The 18,296-nt window shown below is 48.4% G+C and overlaps 2 protein-coding genes across 7 annotated transcripts in view; both read right to left on the reverse strand.

The window, feature by feature from the left end:
- Positions 1–126: 126 nt before the first annotated feature.
- On the reverse strand, positions 127–8,763 carry PUS1 (pseudouridine synthase 1). Of its 4 annotated transcripts, XR_009819902.1 has the most exons (7): positions 8,520–8,677; positions 8,000–8,224; positions 6,601–6,738; positions 5,784–5,886; positions 4,826–5,523; positions 2,263–2,456; positions 127–195 (listed from the first exon to the last, which is right to left on the reverse strand). XR_009819902.1 is itself a non-coding variant. In XM_062009904.1 (6 exons), the coding sequence occupies exons 2-6, from the start codon at positions 8,213–8,215 to the stop codon at positions 2,406–2,408; spliced, it is 1,206 nt and encodes a 401-aa protein (XP_061865888.1). In that variant the 5' UTR covers positions 8,216–8,224; positions 8,691–8,763; the 3' UTR covers positions 2,030–2,405. The 4 variants fall into 4 exon arrangements, 3 of the variants coding, with proteins under 3 accessions (XP_061865888.1, XP_061865887.1, XP_061865886.1); XM_062009904.1 differs by lacking the exons at positions 127–195; positions 8,520–8,677 and adding an exon at positions 8,691–8,763 and having other exon boundaries at positions 2,030–2,456; XM_062009903.1 differs by lacking the exon at positions 127–195 and having other exon boundaries at positions 2,030–2,456; positions 8,586–8,677.
- Positions 8,764–14,846: 6,083 nt separating this feature from the next.
- Positions 14,847–18,296, reverse strand: part of ULK1 (unc-51 like autophagy activating kinase 1) — a 79,134-nt gene continuing 75,684 nt past the window's right edge. For all 3 annotated transcript variants that reach the window (XM_062009632.1, XM_062009631.1, XM_062009630.1), the window contains one exon: positions 14,847–18,157. In XM_062009632.1, coding sequence (XP_061865616.1) covers positions 18,102–18,157 — 56 coding nt within the window. In that variant the 3' untranslated portion in view covers positions 14,847–18,101. The remainder of the gene's footprint in view (positions 18,158–18,296) is intronic.

Consider the following 18,296-nt stretch of genomic DNA (forward strand, 5'->3'; position numbering starts at 1 on the left):
GGCCGCCCGCCGCCCCGCCCCCTCAGCCGGCCCCGCCCCGCCGGGCGCTAAGCGCTACCATTCCCGCTCACCTGGGGGAGCCGCCCCCGCCCGCCCGTCCCACCCGCGGGGAGCAGAGGGGGGAGCAGCGGCGTTGGGCGCGTGCGCAGGATCCTCCGCGACGTCCAGTCGAATTCGGGCGGCAGCAGAGAACCTCTGTTTACCCCAAAATAGAGTTTTTCTCCTGAGGCGGCTTCGGAGAAGCTGCGTTTCCCCCAAAAGCCAGCCCTTCCCCTCTGGCGGCGCGGCACCGCAGAGCCCACGCAGGGGCGGCTGAAGGGGATGAGCCACACGCGGGCTGGGGCTGCCTCACGCCCAGCTCAGCAGCTGCCCCTCTCCCCCTTCCTCCCCCTCACCAAACCCCTCCAGGCAAATTTAGAGTCTAGACTGCCTCTGCTTTTTTTGTTAGCAGTGTTTTCCTCCTCTCCTGTATTGCACATGGAGCTGAAAGCACAGTAATGAGTCCCCCTGAAACAGCACAGCACACAGACCAGCACCTGAGAAAGGCCCTGCTTTTATTAATACTTTTCTCCAAAGGCTCTAAATAGAAATTCTCATAGATTTCAATCGAGATACATGTGAGGTTTGGGGCCTATAAAGGTGTTTGTCTCAGCTTGAAAGGGGTATAGAGTTTTGGAAAGAAAACTAACGCACATTAGGTCAACAGTATGAACAGTAAGGGATGTAAATGAAAATCATAGTAGAGTCCCTCTCCAGAACATTTTCACACTCTGGCTCTGACAAAAATCAAGCAAGGCTGTCAGAATAAGATTAAAAAAACCCAAAACAATAAAAACCAGGTAAAATAAACAATCAGACCCCTTTTTAAGGGACAGCTGTACTCTGGCAAAAAACAAACAACAAAACAAAAAAAACCCACCCCAAACCTAATTCCAGGAGCCATAAAATTAGAGACTCAAAAGCCTCAGAAACCACTGAATGAAAGGCCAAAGAGCTGACTCCTCATATTCAATAACTACTGTATTAGAAAGCAAGTCTCCATAGAGACCCAGTTAGGGAAGCGTATCAAGCATTCATACTCAAATGCTTGTAGAGTCTTGTTCCAGCCCTTCCAAAAGTGTCCTACATAGGCAGAATGCCTGCTGCCTTTATTTTTTTCTTCCACCACCTCCACAGAGCTGGAATCAGGAATCAGAAGTGAAACTACAGTTGGTGAAAGGAGAACAAGAGCTCCAGGGCTTGCAGATCCCCAAAGCACAGACTAATTCCCAGAGGAAGACAGTCCCCAGACATGTGCTTCCCCTATCATTGCACACATTCCTCTATTCTGAGCAGCCTGAGAGGAATTCAGAGTTCACACACTGAAGGCAGACTTGATTAAAGCCCAGAGGATGTCAGCACCATTCCTTTCACACATGTTGAATTGATTCAACCCTGAATCTAGCAGATGGCTAGTTTCCACTAAAACCAGAAATACTAAACCAGCAGCAACCCACTTAGTGATCCACCACAGGCAATGTTAGAATATTCATGGCTGCACACTCTGAACTGCAGTCTTAAAGTCTTAATTAATTTACATCTCCTCACATCTCAGCCACAGGGCTGTGAAATGACACCTGAGGCAGCAAAGGGCCAATTGCAGATGTAGCTGTGGATCTATATTCTCGAGTCTGTCCAAGCACACAGACAATGATGGGAGGATGACATCTCCCAATGAAGAAGTCTTGTTTTGAAATACAGGATTCAATCCACATTCCAAAATTAAGACCTCTGAGTAAGGAATCATTTCTTTCAGACTTGCAAAGCCTTAAGACACACAGAAAGTTTGTTTCAACACCAAAATAATTCACAGCAATCAGCATGATGATGAGCCCCTGACCCATGCATGCCATTCCCCAGGAAAGTCAAGGATGGAAAATAAAAGCAAAATGGTGTTTAGAGATCAGGTTAAGTAAAGGTCAAGTAATAGTTAAAAACATAACCAAAGGTTCATGGAGCCATAACTTCAGAACAATAATTAAAGAGTGTATTAAAATGTTTTGCACCACCTTTATGTAGTGATTATACATATTTAAAATACTATTTTCCAGGTAAACATATAATAAAAACATTATTCAATTTTCAATTAAGATATCCTGCTTTACAAGATTCTTTTAGAAAGCTGCTTTCTCGTTACACTATTTTCAAGTATTCACCAGTCAGGTGAATCAGTCAGTGGTATAAAAAAAAAACATCCTCTTTTTCTACTGCAGTTTTCCTCACCTAGTTTCTTCTGGGCACCCAGTTCTTGTTCTGCAAGCACACAAGCCCCTGCTTTACTGGATTCTTGGATTTTAAAAGGCCACTATTTTGTAGACAGAGGGAACTGCAGGCAGTAAGGGTCTCATATGCCGCCACTTAATGGCTCAGTCAGAATCATCATCACAACCATCACTGCCTTCGAGATCGCTGCTGTTCTGTAAAGTGAAAGGGAAAACGTTTGTCAGTATTTCATTTACACCTCGAGATTGACCTAAATCAAAGACATTGACTTTAAACTTCTCCAAAAACCTAAGAAAACGAGGCTAGATCCCAACTTCACATCTTAGACCCAGCTACAGTAACAAACTTTTGTGATAGTAAACGATGCTTCTTGTAGCAAATAAAATACACTGGATTACATTCATCAGCAGAACAAACTCCCAACTGCATGATCACAACCTGCAGCACATGGAAAACTTCGGTGGGAGAACATGAAATGCTAGTGTTTAATAAATGCAGGTGAGACAAGTTAACGAGTGCTTTCTTCATGCAAGACCCTCAAAAGCTGTTTATTACGCCAGATTTGAGCATTTTCTTTGTCTGCTACAGTGAATTGCATTTTCTTTGTCTGCTACAGTGAATTTATGTCTAAACTTTATCAGCGGGGGCTCACTAATACTTGCCAAAGCAGTATTAGGGAAATACTACAAATTTTAGCAATTTAGAAGGAAAATGATGTCTGAGCTCTTAACTGGGAGCCACTCCTGCAGGAGTAAGTTAACATGGTGCAATACATTTGGGGGATTTATGCACTTTTTTTAAAGCAAATGTTTTGACTGATATGATTTGCATCAAAGGATTTCAGAAAGAAAGGCTAACATGACAATATGTACATGATTTCATTTTTCCCCCCCTCACGACTACTTGCTTAGGACATACAAGCCTCCAAAACCCATTACTTTAACATTGACAATTCAACATCCTATGACAAAACAAACTCTGAGAGACTTAGTTGTCTTCACAGCAGCAAGCACAGCTCATTGAAGTGCAAACAGCCTGCAAAATCTCAAAGGAGTCCGTCATATCAGCCCTTATTTATCCTTCTCCAGACAACCTGGTGCTAACCATGTTGCCAAAACTGTGTTTGGTTGAGTTTATCTCAAGCAAGCAGACCTGCCTCCTGCTAGCAATACATCAGTGATTTTGAACCCGTCAGCACTAAGTCCTTCATCACTATCACCAAGACTTCTGAGCCAGGTAAGGACTCTCTGTACCACATGGTCTCTTTGGGTACCACGTAGCTAATGTGGCATTTCTCATAATTTCCTATCAGAAATGTCCTCATACAGCACTATAGTTCAAAAAAACCCAATTGCCACAAGTACAGAAATAACCCTGAGAAATTTCTGGTATTGTACTATTGGCTTGTACTATTCACCAAGGCTGTAAATTATATTTTCTATGTTGAAACTCTCAAACAAAACAAAGATGGCAGAGACAGGATTCAACTTAATGTTCTTCAGAGCAGGATCCTTATCTACTCACAATAAAGCTAATTTTAAGGACTCCATTAAATTAAAAAAAAAAAAAAGTCATAGTCTTCTGAGTTGCAGTACACAGAAATTTTAGCCTTGCCCATCATTTGTCCTTCAATGATTTTCCAGCCTTCTGACCAAGTCTAAATTGCACAGAGAATCACAAGATATCTTTAGGTTATCAAGTCCAACCCCCCACTCAAGCAGGGCTTATTTCAAAGGAAGATCAGGTTGATCAGGGCCTTGTCCAATCAAGCAGTGTTGTATTTTAAGTCACTCCAGTGGTTGTCAATTTAAAGAAATACTTGGTGTTTGACTTGACCTTCCTCGTGTGGTTTCCAACCTACTTCTAGTGTGCCTCAAATATCTTTCCACTCTTTTCTTGTGAGGCTGTTCTACATTTCAACCAGGAAAAAAAAAAGAATCATTAACTTTTCTTTTGGCTAAAAATGTATTCTGCACCTTTGTTTTAGTGCCACTTACAGCTGACAGCAGCTCTTGTTATAGGAAATCAGATTCTGCAGTATCCCATTTTACTCAGTAGGAGTTGTTCTGATGACTCATTTTGATGGCCCATCTCATGGCAGATTTACTTGAAAAAAGCTGCTCCTAAATTTCCCCCTCATTCCAAACCTAATCTAATGCACAAGGCATTAAACAGACACAGAGAATACAAAGAGCCAGCAGTTGCTTAAAGGGAAATTGTCAACCTGAAAACTAGTCTCTCAAACAGCTTCACAACAGCAAGGGCTGGTAACAGGTCCACAATTTCTGTTGCTGGTTTATGATTCTGCAAATTGGCCTGTGCTTTAAAGCATTCCTTCCTCCCTCCCTTGAGCGCTCCATGTAAAACCCTGTAAAAACACCACTTTGTGTAGTTCATTCCACTATCATCAAGCACAGAAACATAGAAAAGATAATACACATTTCATACTCCAGGTGACTGTCATCTTCCATGACATGTTCCTGGAAAACAAAAACATTACTAAGGGAAGAGCCACTTCAATGGGACAGCTTCCACTGCATAAAATATTGGCTACAATCATTACCTTTGAATTTTTGTTGTTAGCTTGCAGCCCACCAGCAGAGGAGCTGAAGTCATGAATGGAGAGGGTGTTCAGCCAGTTGGCCATGGATTTCTCCTCCTTTTCTGTGTTGATAATGGTAGGATAGATAAACTGCTCTTTGAAAACAGCAATCTTCTCCTCCTCCTCTGTCCACTCCAGCGGCTCGTGCAGCCCGTCATTTCCAAAACGCCTGTTGTACTTTTCAAAGTGTACTCTTTCCAAGACCAGCCCAAGTCCTGGGGCTTTGGGGACATCTACTTTCTCCTCTCCCCAGCTGCACTCTAGGATAGACTCAGCAGCATATCCTTTCACAATAGCTATCACCAGCCCAATCATCTTCCTTATTTGGTGCATCATGAAACTCTGACCTTTCACTTTGATCACTGCAAATTCTACGTTTTCCCTGACAAAGGGCTCCCCACAGTACATCTCCATTATGTACCTCTTGGCACTTGGGTCCCTGGGTCCTTTCTGAGATGTGAAGTTGTGGAAGTTGTGTGTTCCTTTATAGCATGCAAGCAGTCTATTAACCTTTTCAAGAGTCTCTTTGTCCAGTCGGTACACCTCTTCTTGCACATCATGGTCCTTATGGGCAAAGGCAAATGTTGGCAGCATGTAAGAGTAGGTTCTGGCATCACATTTGTTCTTGGAGTTGAATCCCCCAGTGACTCTCTTCAGACCTTGTTGTAAAAGTGACATTAGGTTTTTGAATCAGTAGGTTACCACCCCATTGTGAGCTCCCTCCTACCAACAGGAATATTCTTTAAATAAAAGACAATGCAAAGATAGATTTTATATGACCCTCATATCAAACTAACAGAAACATCCAGATTCTATTACAACTAAAACAGGAGTAGAATTATAAAGGTACGGGAGAGACTTTCTGTGGGAGAAAGCTCCTCTTTGAAAAGGCTTTCTCTGATGGTTCCAGCATCCTTACCCAGAATTCTGATGTGAGAAGGAAGATGGTTATTGATCTTTTCCAAGATGTCATTGATTAGCCTGACCTTTAGCGACACAATCTGTCCAGCTGCAGACACACCCTATAAAAACCATAGAACACAACAACACATAGTCATGTACCTGGGAAGCTCTGGGATAACATTTGCAGAATTGAAATAGCAGAAGAACAAGTTTATTCCTTTTTCTCACTGGTCATTTCAGTCTGAAGCGAGGCAAAGGCAAGGCCACAGGCAGAAATCGAAGTCAGTACTCCTGGAAGACCTGCTGGTGCTGTGTAGCCGTACAGCACCTTAGTGATCTTAGGCAGCAGTGTGCTGCACTCCCTCTCATAGCATCTCACTGTATTTGGCTGTTAAGTAAAACATCAACTGAAAAGAAATTATTTATACTTAAGATCAGCCATGAACTCCAGTTCAGCCTTAGAATCCCACCGTGGCAGGTTTAAAAAGAACTGAGCTGCCACTAAACTCTAAAGCACTGCATCAACCAGGTGGCAACAGCAATGAGGACCAGCAGCTGCAGATTAGGAGGGTGAAGCAGATGAATGTGACAAAAAGATAGACAAAGCTTAGGTACAGAGCACCAGCTTTACAAACACCACCCAATGCTTTCTAAATGGTTGCTTTTACTTAAGTGTAGTAGTGGATGAAAAGGAGAAGTTTCAAGCAATATTCACTGTGAAGAGTATTTGCTATTAGATCTCACTCTATCACTTGACACTTCACCAGTTGATCCCAGTAGAACTGGTGGAGGTACAGCAGAGTTTAGAAGAACATAAGCTCCAACCAAGGTACCTTATCTGTTCGGGCACACCGCTGAAAAGACATTTTCTTCATATCTTCACCGTGGTTTTCTGGGATGCAGCCTGACTGAACAAGGGCAGACACCAAGTCATCTTCAATGGTCTTGAACTGTGAAGATCCCACATTTCTCTAAAAGAGAATACATAGTAGAAATAAGAAATAGAACAAATAGCAGTAATTGGATAACTGAAGACAATAATGGAAACATTTTGCTAATCACACATGGTTGGGGAATTCTTTCAAAGTGTTTCCTTCATAGCCATAAAAGCACGGCCATTCTCTAACAGAACAAACAACACTTTACCAGAGAGTGTTAAGAAAACACCTACATTCTGATTTACCTTTTACAGTTATGGCAAGTAAGGGGTCATTTCTACTTTCACTCTGCAACACTTTTGCAATCGAGTTTCTTTAACGATTCCTTCAACTACATGAAACGGCACCAACTGAAATGCTGCTCCAGTGCCTGCAAGTTAAGAGCTGCAGCTCCAGACCTCACCTCTGCAAACTCTGCTTCTAGAAACGAGACTGACTTCTTTTGCTCAGTTCACCTGACCTGCCATGTAACACAGACTGTGGTTTTCTCCAGCAAATTCTGCCTTCAACTCACAGATGAGCTGGTAACAGAAATGCCCAACTCCACTTGCGTGTAAGGCACAGATGTGCCCACAACTAGGAGGCTTACTGCTGCTGAACAAATCTACTTTGTTGCCTAAGCATGGAAGAAAGGCTCCCTTCCTTGCTTGTGTGCAGCCTTATGAGTTACTTTTAAAGTACACCTCAAGAGTGTGTACAGAGCCTGCAATACGGCAAGAGGACCAGCAGATGGAGCAATATCATCCTCTTGCTGCCATACTGTGTGCCACAAGACCTGACAGGTCTGGTGCTGAGAGACTGCCCGAATGCTGCTGCTGTGGCAGACACTGCTCTTCTGCCACATGCAAAGACAGCAGTCTTGCAACAGTTTTCCTGTTTCTACACTGCTACCAGCCACTCCAATAGAGTGTTTCAAAACCTTTGAAACATCAGGCTTCCAGCAGAAGCTGGAGCACTGGTCAGAATGGGATCCCTACACAGTGCTTCAGGTTTTGACAGAACTGTGCACATGCTTTCAAGTCTCCTCAAGAGTATCTGCAGCAGCTTTTTTAAAGATCTTCTACTGATGCTTTATACTAAAGCCAGAGTTACTAGAATCACCAAATATCAGAGATGTACCACTGAGTTTTTAAATTCAAGTTACTAACAAGCCTTTTGAATCCAGGCACACACTGTTCCTGTCCCAGCTTTTCAAGCTGCAACCGCTTCCCTACTCTGTCACGATGACTACAGGTACAAAACAAACAAACCTCAAAAAAAGAAGCAGGCCACATTGTTTAGACAAACCACTTACTTGCATCCCATGGTAGCCTTTCCCTGAATATGCCATCAGCAGCACTATCTTCCGTTTGGGTGACTTTTTACTCTGATCCTCTGTATCCTCTTCATCCGCATCTCTCTTCAACCTTTTATTTTGATGGCCATTTTCTTCTGGCCGTTTGACCACCTCACTGCTGCTGTTCAGCCTCTTCGTCTGGCTGGCAACCGCTGCTCTCAAATCTTCAGTCATCGTGAGAACCTGCAAGGGACAGGGCAGGGCTCAGCAAGAACCGAGGCAAAAAGTGACAGCTCCGTGTGTCCTGGAGCAGCCGCCGGAGGCAGCCAGGGCGCGCACCCCCCCTTCCTCCCAGGCCACGTCCCCACCAGTCACTGAAGGAGAAGAGAAGCTGGGCCTGCACACCCGGCCAGCACGGCAGCCCCAGGAGCCTGCTGCCGTGTCAGTAGAGACGGCTGGGATCCGGCTCCGCTCCCGCCGCGGCCCGCCCGGCCTCTCCCCCGCCCACCGCGAGCGGCTGAGCCCGGCGGGTACGCACAGCGCGCAGCCGGCACCAGGACCCGCCGCACGCCGCGCTCCCTGGGACCGAGAGGCCGCGGCTCACAATTCTCAACCCCCAGCGCAGCCGCAGCATCCTCCCCGAGCTCAGGTCCCGACGGCTGGGGCTGGGAGACGCCCCAGGCTCCCGCCGCCTCCCGCCACCACTTACGCGGGCGCGGCGGCGCGACCCCACCCCGCGGCGCGGAACAGACACGTGCTGCGCTACGGCGGCCGCGCGGGGACAGCGCGGAGCTGATGGGCGGGGCTGGGGGCGGGGAGAGGGTGCTGGAGGCGGGGCTGAGAGCCGGGGCGGGGACGGGGCGGGGACGGGGGGCGGGGACAGGGGGCGGGGATGGGGCGGGGTCATTGGGCGGGGACAGGGGGCGGGGTCATGGGGCGGGGACTGGGGCGGGGACGGGGCGGGGACTGGGACGGGGCGGGGTAATGGGCGGGGTCATGGGGCGGGGACGGGGGCGGGGACTGGGGCGGGGACTGGGACGGGGCGGGGTAATGGGCGGGGGCGGGGTCATGGGGCGGGGGCGGGGCGGGGGTGGAAACAGGGGCGGGGTCAGGAGGCGGGGACAAGGGGCGGGGGCGGGGCAACGCGGCGCGGCCCGGGGCTGGCCCGGGGCTGACCCGAGCCGGGCCACCGGCGCCGAGCCTGGATTCCCCCGCAGGGCCCGGCTGCAGCGGTTCCGCCGCCTCGCTCTGCCGGGGCGACCGCCCCTCCTCGGGGTGCTAGAAGAGGCGGGGCAGCGCGTTCATATCATGGCAGGAGCAAAGCTCTGCCCATCAGCGTCACGGCCCGGCGCTGCTCGCTCCGTCCTTGCAGCAAGCCGGGTTGTTCCTGGAGCAGCTGGAGCGAGAGCAGATCCTGCCGAGGTTTTGAAAGGATGATCCGAGCTGGAGCCGTTGGCCCGTGTCTGCAGTAACACACCGCAGGGACATTCCCCTTGCTCAGTCCCACCCGCTGCACACAGGCTCGTGGCAGACAACACATGCAAAAAGCCTGTAAATGTATTAAATCAAGCAAGAGCAGGGCCAAAAAACTAACCACCACATTCTTGTGGTAATTATTAGGTGTGTAAGTAAAACAGTCCATTTTTCCCTTAAACACCCACCCGGGGAAAAAGGTCCCTTCCAACCCTACCATTCTATGATTCTATGCCAGCACTGCAGTCACAGTGGGATGGGGACAAGGGGATGGAAATGCTCTGTGTAACACACAGGTCTGTGATTAAAAGTTGGTGGTTCCCAGAGGGATGTGACCTTGGTTGGTCCCTGTTCCCTCTCCCCTTTCCATACAAGCACCTTCAGCTTTGGTTTCCTGCCAGCTTTTCCTCCAGCTGCCTTTCTCAAGCAGTTGTGCTTGTGTTTTCTGCAACAACTTTTATTTGCAGTGATGCACTTCACGGGAAAGCCAAGTACAATGGGCACCCTTATCAGGCAACAGCATGTACCTCTCAAGAGCCAGTGCACCTGGAAATTGTTCTGTTATGCTACGAGCTTCAGTGCTTCCTAGGAGGGAGCTACCCAGAGAAGACACAGGCTCCCTGGCACGCTGCAAGATTAGCCTAAGAAAGCTCCATTTGTTCATTCAGATGGAAAATGGCAGAGCTGATGTTCCTAAGCAGGCCAGATTATCAAACACAGACTTGTTATTTCAGCTAATATGAGGAAGAAATGCAGTATGTCCTTTTATGAACTGACACTTCTGAGTTATATCAGTAGTAGGGATGGGGCATGGGAAGATTTACCACATGGCACCAGCTGCACTTTGTTTAGAGCAGTGCCAAAAGCTGTCCTGTCACGGTGCAGCACTGCTGCCGAGGGAAGCAGCAATACTGCTCTGTCGCTTCAGCCGGGGCGTCTGAATCTTTTTTGTTTTGCCTCGTTTCCTTAGGAAGTGAAGCTGATGCAATCACACTGCCTGTCTGTCCACCACCACTGCTTCCTGCTCCCTCCCTGCTGTGATTGATGATTTTGGTTCATTTCAGCTAAACTTGAGAGTGGGAGGAAGGCCTCAGATGATATGGAGAAACAGTGACGGCACAGGAGAGTTGCATAAGTATCCCATAAGGGAAGAAGCTTTGATACCCTGGCCCTTTACTCATCCCACAAGCAGCAGAGATGCTTCAAAACAGGCAGCACAAGCTCTGCTCCCAACCTGCCGTGGCACGTGCCACCTCTTTTTCATTTCTCTTTAATCAGGTACCCACCAAAGGCAAGGAGAAATTACAGTGACTTGCTAAAGCTGCCGCTGTGGGTCACTCCTGTGGGAGTGAGAGCTGGGAAGGCAGCCCCTCAGGGATGTGTGTCTCCAGGAAAAGGGCAGCAGGGCCAGGGCTGCAGGCTCTGGCCTGGAGCAGAAGGTGCAGGCAGCCTGCTGGCTTGGATTTGATTTGCCATGCAAGGCGAGCACCTAATGTCTTCAGGAATTAAATTAACAAGGGATTTCATTCCACTCACACGCATACCCAGGATTAAATTGGAATCAGTGCAAACAGTTGTCCAAGTCCCCTGCTGTTTGTGTGAGGAGCAGAACGCTTCAGGCGTGTTTAATAGCACCGATGAAATTGAAGGATGTCGGGTGGTACATCTGCTTGGCCTTAAGTGAGGGCGCTGCCATCAAGTTTGCTCAGCAATGAAATCAGCCTTGTGAGAACTTCCCAGGCACGGCATGTGTGGGGCTGGCAGGGGGTGGCAGCTCTGTCCCGCAGAGCCCCTGGCACCGCAGCTGCGTTTGCCGTGTGGCAGCGGGGTCCGGTTTATGGAGCGCTCACGGGGGTCCTGCCAAGCTGCATCCCTTCCCTCGAGGTCTTGCCAAGCTGCATCCCTTCCCTCGAGGTCTTGCCAAGCTGCATCCCTTCCCTCGGGGTCTTGCCAAGCTGCATCCCTCCCCTCGAGGTCTTGCCAAGCTGCATCCCTTCCCTCGGGGTCTTGCCAAGCTGCATCCCTTCCCTCGGGGTCCTGCTGCTCACGGGCTCGGGGGCAGGGCCGGGGGGCTGAGCGGGACCGGGAGCCGTCCCACACCCAGCCCGCTCCCGGCAGCCCGGCTGCCTGCAGGTGGGGCTCTGGCAGCACCCAGCGCCTTCTCCGCCTCCACAGTGTTCCTGGCTATCAGCTGCAGCATCAGGCTCCAGCAGAGGATGACAACCCGCCGCAGCCAGGGCTGAGGGACACTGCACACCCTGGGAGACACAGCAGACAGGCCATCACAGCGCTGGGAAAGTCCATCCAAAGGTGATTTGGGGACACATTATTCTCATTTGTGCAAATATTCTTTGCTGCATGATGCTGGAACTTCAGGAGATAACAGATGTTGTAGTTAAAAAGCTCTTTACCTCCTCCATGCTGGGAACTGGAGACATGCTGCATGGGACCTGGAGTCACCTCAGCCTACATCTGCCCAGCAGTTGTGTGTCAGGGCACAAGCTGGAAACACATCCACAGAAGAACAGAAGGGAAAAGCACTTGAACTCTTCCAGCTGTGAAGAGTGTTCCTCTTTGTGACCAAAGCAAGAGTTCTTCCTTTACCAGGTGTTCCTGGTGCAACACAGGCCAACCCTTTCACACTTGGAAGCAACTCATCTGCCTCAAACACAATCAGGATTGGGAGAAGTTTAGCAACAATACACTTTAAATGCCTCAAGATTACCTGCAGCAGGAACCCCAGAGCTCATAATTCCTCACCACAGTGTATTAGTGTTCCCACTGCCAGTGTCAGCAAATAATCACAGAGAACAGATGCTGAGAAGCTGCTGAAGCCACGAACACCACGTGCCATAGGTCTGCGGTGCTTTGCCCAGTGCACTGCAGCCTTGAGAATGACTTTTTGGGGAGGTGACTCATCTCACCCCAGGGCTCTGGCTCTGAGCCGTGCTGCAGACACCATGTGTGGTGGCTGGGTCCAGCTCCCAGGGATCTCTCATCTGGGCATCGGAATCTCAGTGAGGGCTCAGGAAGGACAACTGTGAATATCTGGATGCTCAGTTACCCTCTGCCCACAGTCAGGGCAGAAACCTGTGTCCAGCATCACTTGCTTAAGCTCATTCTTAGAAATACATTATTTAACGTGTTTTCTGAAAGCCTCCACATCCCCTGCTAGGTTTCAGCTCCCAGAAGGGGGGATTGTTCTGACTCTATTGTCCCTAAAAATGCCATTTTTAGAACAGAAACATCCCAAGGAAGTTTGTACTACGTGTCACTCCCCACCCTGGGAATGGCACCACCGCCAGTGCCACATTTATGATAATAAATTTAAGCAAATCCAGCTGCTGGGGTTTGTCTGGAGAGCATCAGCTCTGGCAGCACTGCCTCTCTGCCACACAGCCCTTCTCCTTCAGCCAAGGCCCTCCAGCCCTTCCAGCCTTCAGGAGGACTCACCCTGCTCAGGAGCAGGAGAATCATCACAGAGGTTAGATGGTACAGGACTGAAACACGCTGGGAAGGAGTTAACTCCTCCTGAAGCACAGCTTTCAGATTGCTGGCGGCTGGAAGCGGAATACTTGATCTTTGCATCGCCTGGGTTCAACACACACCCGCCCATTTCTACTTCCTTGATGTCACTAAGCCACCTCTGATCTTTCAGAGTTGAATGAGAATGTTTCTGCTGACGTCCTTACCAACAACTAAATATAAAAGGCGGGACAGAAGCCAAATGCCCTGCAGGAATCGCTTGGGTTTGCTTCTCCTGGAACCAACAGCAACGTAACGGCACGGTCACATCCAGAACCTTCTGCAGCTTTCCCTGGTGCTCTTAGATTTCTGAAAGCAGGAACCTGAGCAGAGACTCTTTATTTCCTTTGAAGTCTTCCCAGCTAGTATGTTCCTGCTTTGCTGCCTCTGTGAGAGTCCCATGGATTCAGCAGAGCATCTCTGTCCACACTGGCCTGTGCCACACAGTGATTCATCCTTCACTTACCTACAGGTTTTCCACCTGAACCTTGAAACCTCTTCACAGGCAGCTTCAAAAATCCAAAACACCCTCACACTGTATATATGTGTATATAGATATATATATATTTGTTACTATCTCATGCTACAGGAAACAAACACATCAGGTTTTTCCACAAAAGGGGGCTTTACATGTTAAAAAGAAACCCCAAACTACAAAACCCCCACTAAAACTCCCCAAACCAGAGCCCCAGGTGCTGAACTGCCAAACTTGAAGCAGCATCAGCATTTCTAGTTACTGAGCTCTGCCCAGTTTGCCCAGGGCTACTGGGGGGTCTCATTCCCCATGCAGCTCCTCAGAGCTGTCACCACTCCCACAGGGCATGTGTGTGCTGCTCACTTCCCTGGGGTGGGAAAGGCAGGGGCAGGAAGGAGAAGATACAAATAGGGCTGAGCAACAAAATCCTGGTAAATCCAGATTGTGAAAGGTCTTTTCTTACAAAAAGACAGTATGTTCAGTGAAGTGTCTGAGGTGGTGCTGAGTCAGCAGGGGCTGATGGGAAGGATTGGCCCCAGGGACACTCATGACCCAGCAAGCAGAGTTTGGGGAAGTGTTTGGTGGAATGATGGTATTAAGCTCCTGGAAGTTTACACCTCTGCTGATGAAGTTTCTGTAGGAGTGGAAGGACCAGAATAATTAAACCAGAACCCCTCTCCCATCCCAGCTGCAGAGTTTAGCTTTGCATCCCAGAATAGTCCAATTCAGGCAGAGCAGGGACTACAACTACTTGTCTTGCACCTGAAGTCAGGACTGCTGCTCACAGCATCCTCCTGGCACTTTTTGCCACTTTCATTCAGTCACTTTTTGCACAGCTATGTGGGCAAAAGGAAACAGCCATGTGCTGTTCTGTTCAAATAACAAACTGCCACAAGTACAACCATGGCAGGGAGGTATTTAATCTTCAGCAAAAATACCTACATCTTACCACTGTATTTACCCTTCATCTTCCCAACTCTATTGATTAATAAAAGTTGGGGTTTGAAAGAACCTGTGATGGGGCAAGACTGCAGCAAGAGTGTAGCCTGGTCATATGGACAGATGAACTCGTGGCTACAGCTCTCACCCACAAACTGGCTTCAACATTTCCCAACTCACAGAATCACAGACTCTTAAGGGTTGGAAGGGACCTCAAAAGATCTTCCAGTCCAACCCCCCCTGCCAGAGCAGGACCACCTAGAGTAGGGCACACAGGAACTCAAAGGCTTCACTTGTGGATTTAGGCAATGTAGCTTGTTTTGTGCCAAGCTTCACCCTCTGTGAAAAAAGGGTGTAGCAGCACTTTATCATCCAAACAGACTGACAGAAGCAGAGGCATTAAAGACCCCATTGATTCCTAACTGGAGCTATGAGGTACCAGAACCAGGACACTAACAATTTCAAATCCATTTTATTTTCATAAATTGGTGGTGTACAATTTAAAGCCAAAAAAAGAGAAAAAGTCACACAAAACACAAATTAAAAAAAACCACTGACAAAGTCTCAAGCATTACCTTGTACAGAACATCATCACACGCCCTCACAAACCTGCAGATACGCGTTTCTTAGGCTGAGGTTGCTCGAAATCTACTAAAGACGCCAGACACAAACGCTGCAACAGTAACAAAGCCATGACACTCGCAGGTGGACTACAACTAGCAACTTCAACAACGGGCAGGGGGGTGGCTTTTGGGGTGGTTTCTGTCTTTTTTTTTTCTCCTCTTTTTTGGATATTTTTCTGCATACCTTATTGTCTACAAAGCAATAAATAGTTTCTTTTTCTCACCAAAAAAAAAACCCAGTTGGTTTCACACTACATGCAATTAGATAAAAAAAAGAAAGTCACCAAAGTGATGGCAAAATAACTCACTTGTCTGATTGGTTTTTCTGGTGCTTTGTTGTGGGGTGGGTTTTTTTACCCCTTTTTTGGGGTATTTTTTTTCTGTGTGTTTTTTTTTGTGATTTTTTTTTTGTTTTCATTTTTATTTCAAGCACAGTGGCTAAGTTTCAAGTATTGAGAGAAAAAAAACCCATGTATATATATACACACGTTTGTGTTTGTGTGTGCATCCCCACACACACACCCACGCATCCTTGGATGTATATACACAAACACATACATACAGATTGGTTGCAGGTCTGTAAACCACTGTGGGGTGGGGGGTTTTTTTTGGAGCAATATATACTTGTATGCATCGAATGTGGACAGTTTTCATACATTCAAGTAATGAAGTACAGCTGGAAGGTTAGTGCTGAGCTTTCCCATCCCATGCTCTGCCAGGGGAGGGGGCTGTGGGGGTCAGCGCCGCAGAGTCTTGTCCTGCCTTGAGCGCTTTCCCGCTGCCTCCTGCGGCACCACGAGCCCTTGGCAGAGCTGGCAAGAGCCTTGCAGAAGCAGTCTGGGTCTCCTCGGCATTTCTGTTCACAGGCTGAGGGGTCGGTTGGTTGGTTCTGGTTTGTTTCTGTCTTTTTTTTCCCCAGGCACAAGCACAAACAGCTGCAGCGGCAGTAGCAGCAGCAGGCTGTGGACATAGGATGTGACAGCAGCCCAAGACTGAAGTGTTTGTGAAAGCTACACTCCAGCTACACTAACTTCCCCAGCTGGGGCAATGGGAAACACTAAAAACTTCTTTATTGGCATTTCTGCTGTCACCAGAAACACCCGCGTTGCCAAAGGCGACGCCAGCTCCAAAGCCAATTAAGTTGCTCCTGAAACCCTGGTAGAAGTATCACACTGAGAATGTGCCAATGTCAAGAGGAAAAAAAGCAATGAGGACTTAACCACCGTGTGCAAAACTGTTTTAGAACCCCCAAACCAACGCCTGAGGTTTCAAGTTGCTTTCAAAGGTACTTTTCTGCCCAGCGCTAACAAAATACTGCCACGACTCTGATAAATTAAGAGACACACGCACAGGCACGCACACTCACACACACACAGGCACACACACACACTCTCAGGCAGGCAGCTGCAGCCCCTCATACACACACTTAGCACACCCAGAGCCTCATTGAAGCTCCAGCCACTCGCACCCCGCAGTCTCGTTTGGCTACAGAGTCTCCTCTAAAAGAAATGCTGAATGTAAAAATGAACCCTACCAGATCTCTTTATACATATATATAAAAAAAACAAACCCTCAACGAAATGAACCAACAAAACAAACCAACACATGAAGCAGCAAATAAAACTTCTTAAAAAACAAGATGCATTTCCAAGTGTAAGTGTGTAGGGCCTTAACGCCTGCTGTTGAGCTCTCACAAAGCACTGGAGCTGTGTATTGACTGTCCTTAAAAGAACATTTAAATTACCCCCCCAAAAAAACATACAAACCCAAAACAAAACAAATCTTGGTACTGCCAGACTGCAAGTCAGCTTTGCCTGGTGTGGAGGAGGAACAGCACAGGCTCTGCAGTGCTTTTTGCCTCACACTCACAAGATACAGTACAGTTAAATACGTACAGTTACACACAAACCATGGATCTACCACTACATACTCCCCCTTAGGAATACAGATTCATATCCGCACACACGTAGTGCAATAAAACAACCAGGAAGAAAGGAAAGGAACAAAAAGAACAGCATTCCTAACAGTCGTGATGTTCCTGGGTTGTTGTGTGATGCAAAGTTAACTCCTCAAAGTTCCCATAGTGTGTAAAGTGCTCCTTTGATTCACAAAGCTAGTGTTTTCGGGTTGGGGGTGTGGGGGGGGTGAGGGCTCCAGGAAGAGGGTTATGAGCCAACAGCTGAAAGCAGGACAGTGCTAATGCTTCCCCTGGTAGATATGTAAGGACAAGCCAAGCCCAACAGCCAGGAGTCTCTCACCTCAACCCCGCTGAGCTCGGGGCCTTGAGGGAGGAGCGGATTTGTTAGGCTGCTTCCACACACAGGAGCGTTACGCTTTCTGTCGTCCCGCTTCCTGTGCAGAGTCTCTCCCTCTGCGTTCCTGACCCATCCAGGCAGAGTCCACGTGGCAGCCACGGCCTTTCCCACGGCAGACATGGCCTTGGCCTTCCCTGGGAAGTGTGCAGAGGTGGGAGTACTCAGGCCACGCTCAGGCAAGAAGGAGGGGATGGGCTCTGCGCCGTGCTCGGCCAGCGCCCTAAGGTGTGGGCACGAGGGAGGAGGGACACAGAGAGAAAGGAGGGGAGCCCAGGGGTGCCAGGGAGCTTGAAGGTGCCTGGCTCTCAGCTGGGCAGGAGACAGTACACAAACTGGCCTTGGTTTCTGAATGACACCCTCCAACAGGAACTGAAGCCGGCAGTTTCAGCACGTCCATTGCCCGCAATGGACACAGCACTGGAATACCCTGTTCATAAGCAAGAGATGGGCAGCAGTCTCATCCTTCAAAGTGCTGGGAAGAAGCAGACTTCTATCCTTCACCTCCTCTGCCAGCAAGGGAAATCTTTCCACAGCGCCTCCGTTGTCGCCCAGGCCTTTGTGCAGGGAAGCGTTTGTGCTTGCTGCAGTCACACGTCCCCACGAAGGCACCCGAGTCCATGGAACCAACTTCCCAAAACGTCAAAAGCACAACACGTTGAGCAGCTCATCCTCCAGGGCTCCTACTGCCAAAATCGTTTCCCACCACAGCAGTAGGCCGTTGGACACAAAGTGACCAGCTGGGGCGAGGTGTGTGAGGAACACCGCTGACATCAGGCACAGAACCCCGACAGCAGCGCTGACAGCCTGCGCTCGATGCACAGCTTACCTGGCAGAGGAAGAAACCAACAAAACAAATCAACTTCTCCTTTTCCTGGCAATACAAAGACAACCAAAACATGCTAGAGATAGGAAAAAAAACCCAAACACCAAAAGGCAGAACATCTGAGCAGCCCTTCAAGAATTAT

This window comes from Colius striatus, chromosome 17 (assembly GCF_028858725.1).
Source record: "Colius striatus isolate bColStr4 chromosome 17, bColStr4.1.hap1, whole genome shotgun sequence".
NCBI lineage: Eukaryota > Metazoa > Chordata > Aves > Coliiformes > Coliidae > Colius > Colius striatus.

Excerpts from the sequence above, each read along its gene's own strand:
- PUS1 (XM_062009902.1), bottom strand. The coding sequence starts at position 8,615 with ATGCTGCGGCTGCGCTGGGGGTTGAGAATTGTGAGCCGCGGCCTCTCG. Across the intron at positions 6,739-7,999 it reads AAGGCTACCATGGGATGCAA|AGAAATGTGGGATCTTCACA; the intron begins GTAAGTGGTTTG and ends ATTCTCTTTTAG. Across the intron at positions 5,524-5,783 it reads TTCTCACATCAGAATTCTGG|GTCTGAAGAGAGTCACTGGG; the intron begins GTAAGGATGCTG and ends TTTTACAACAAG.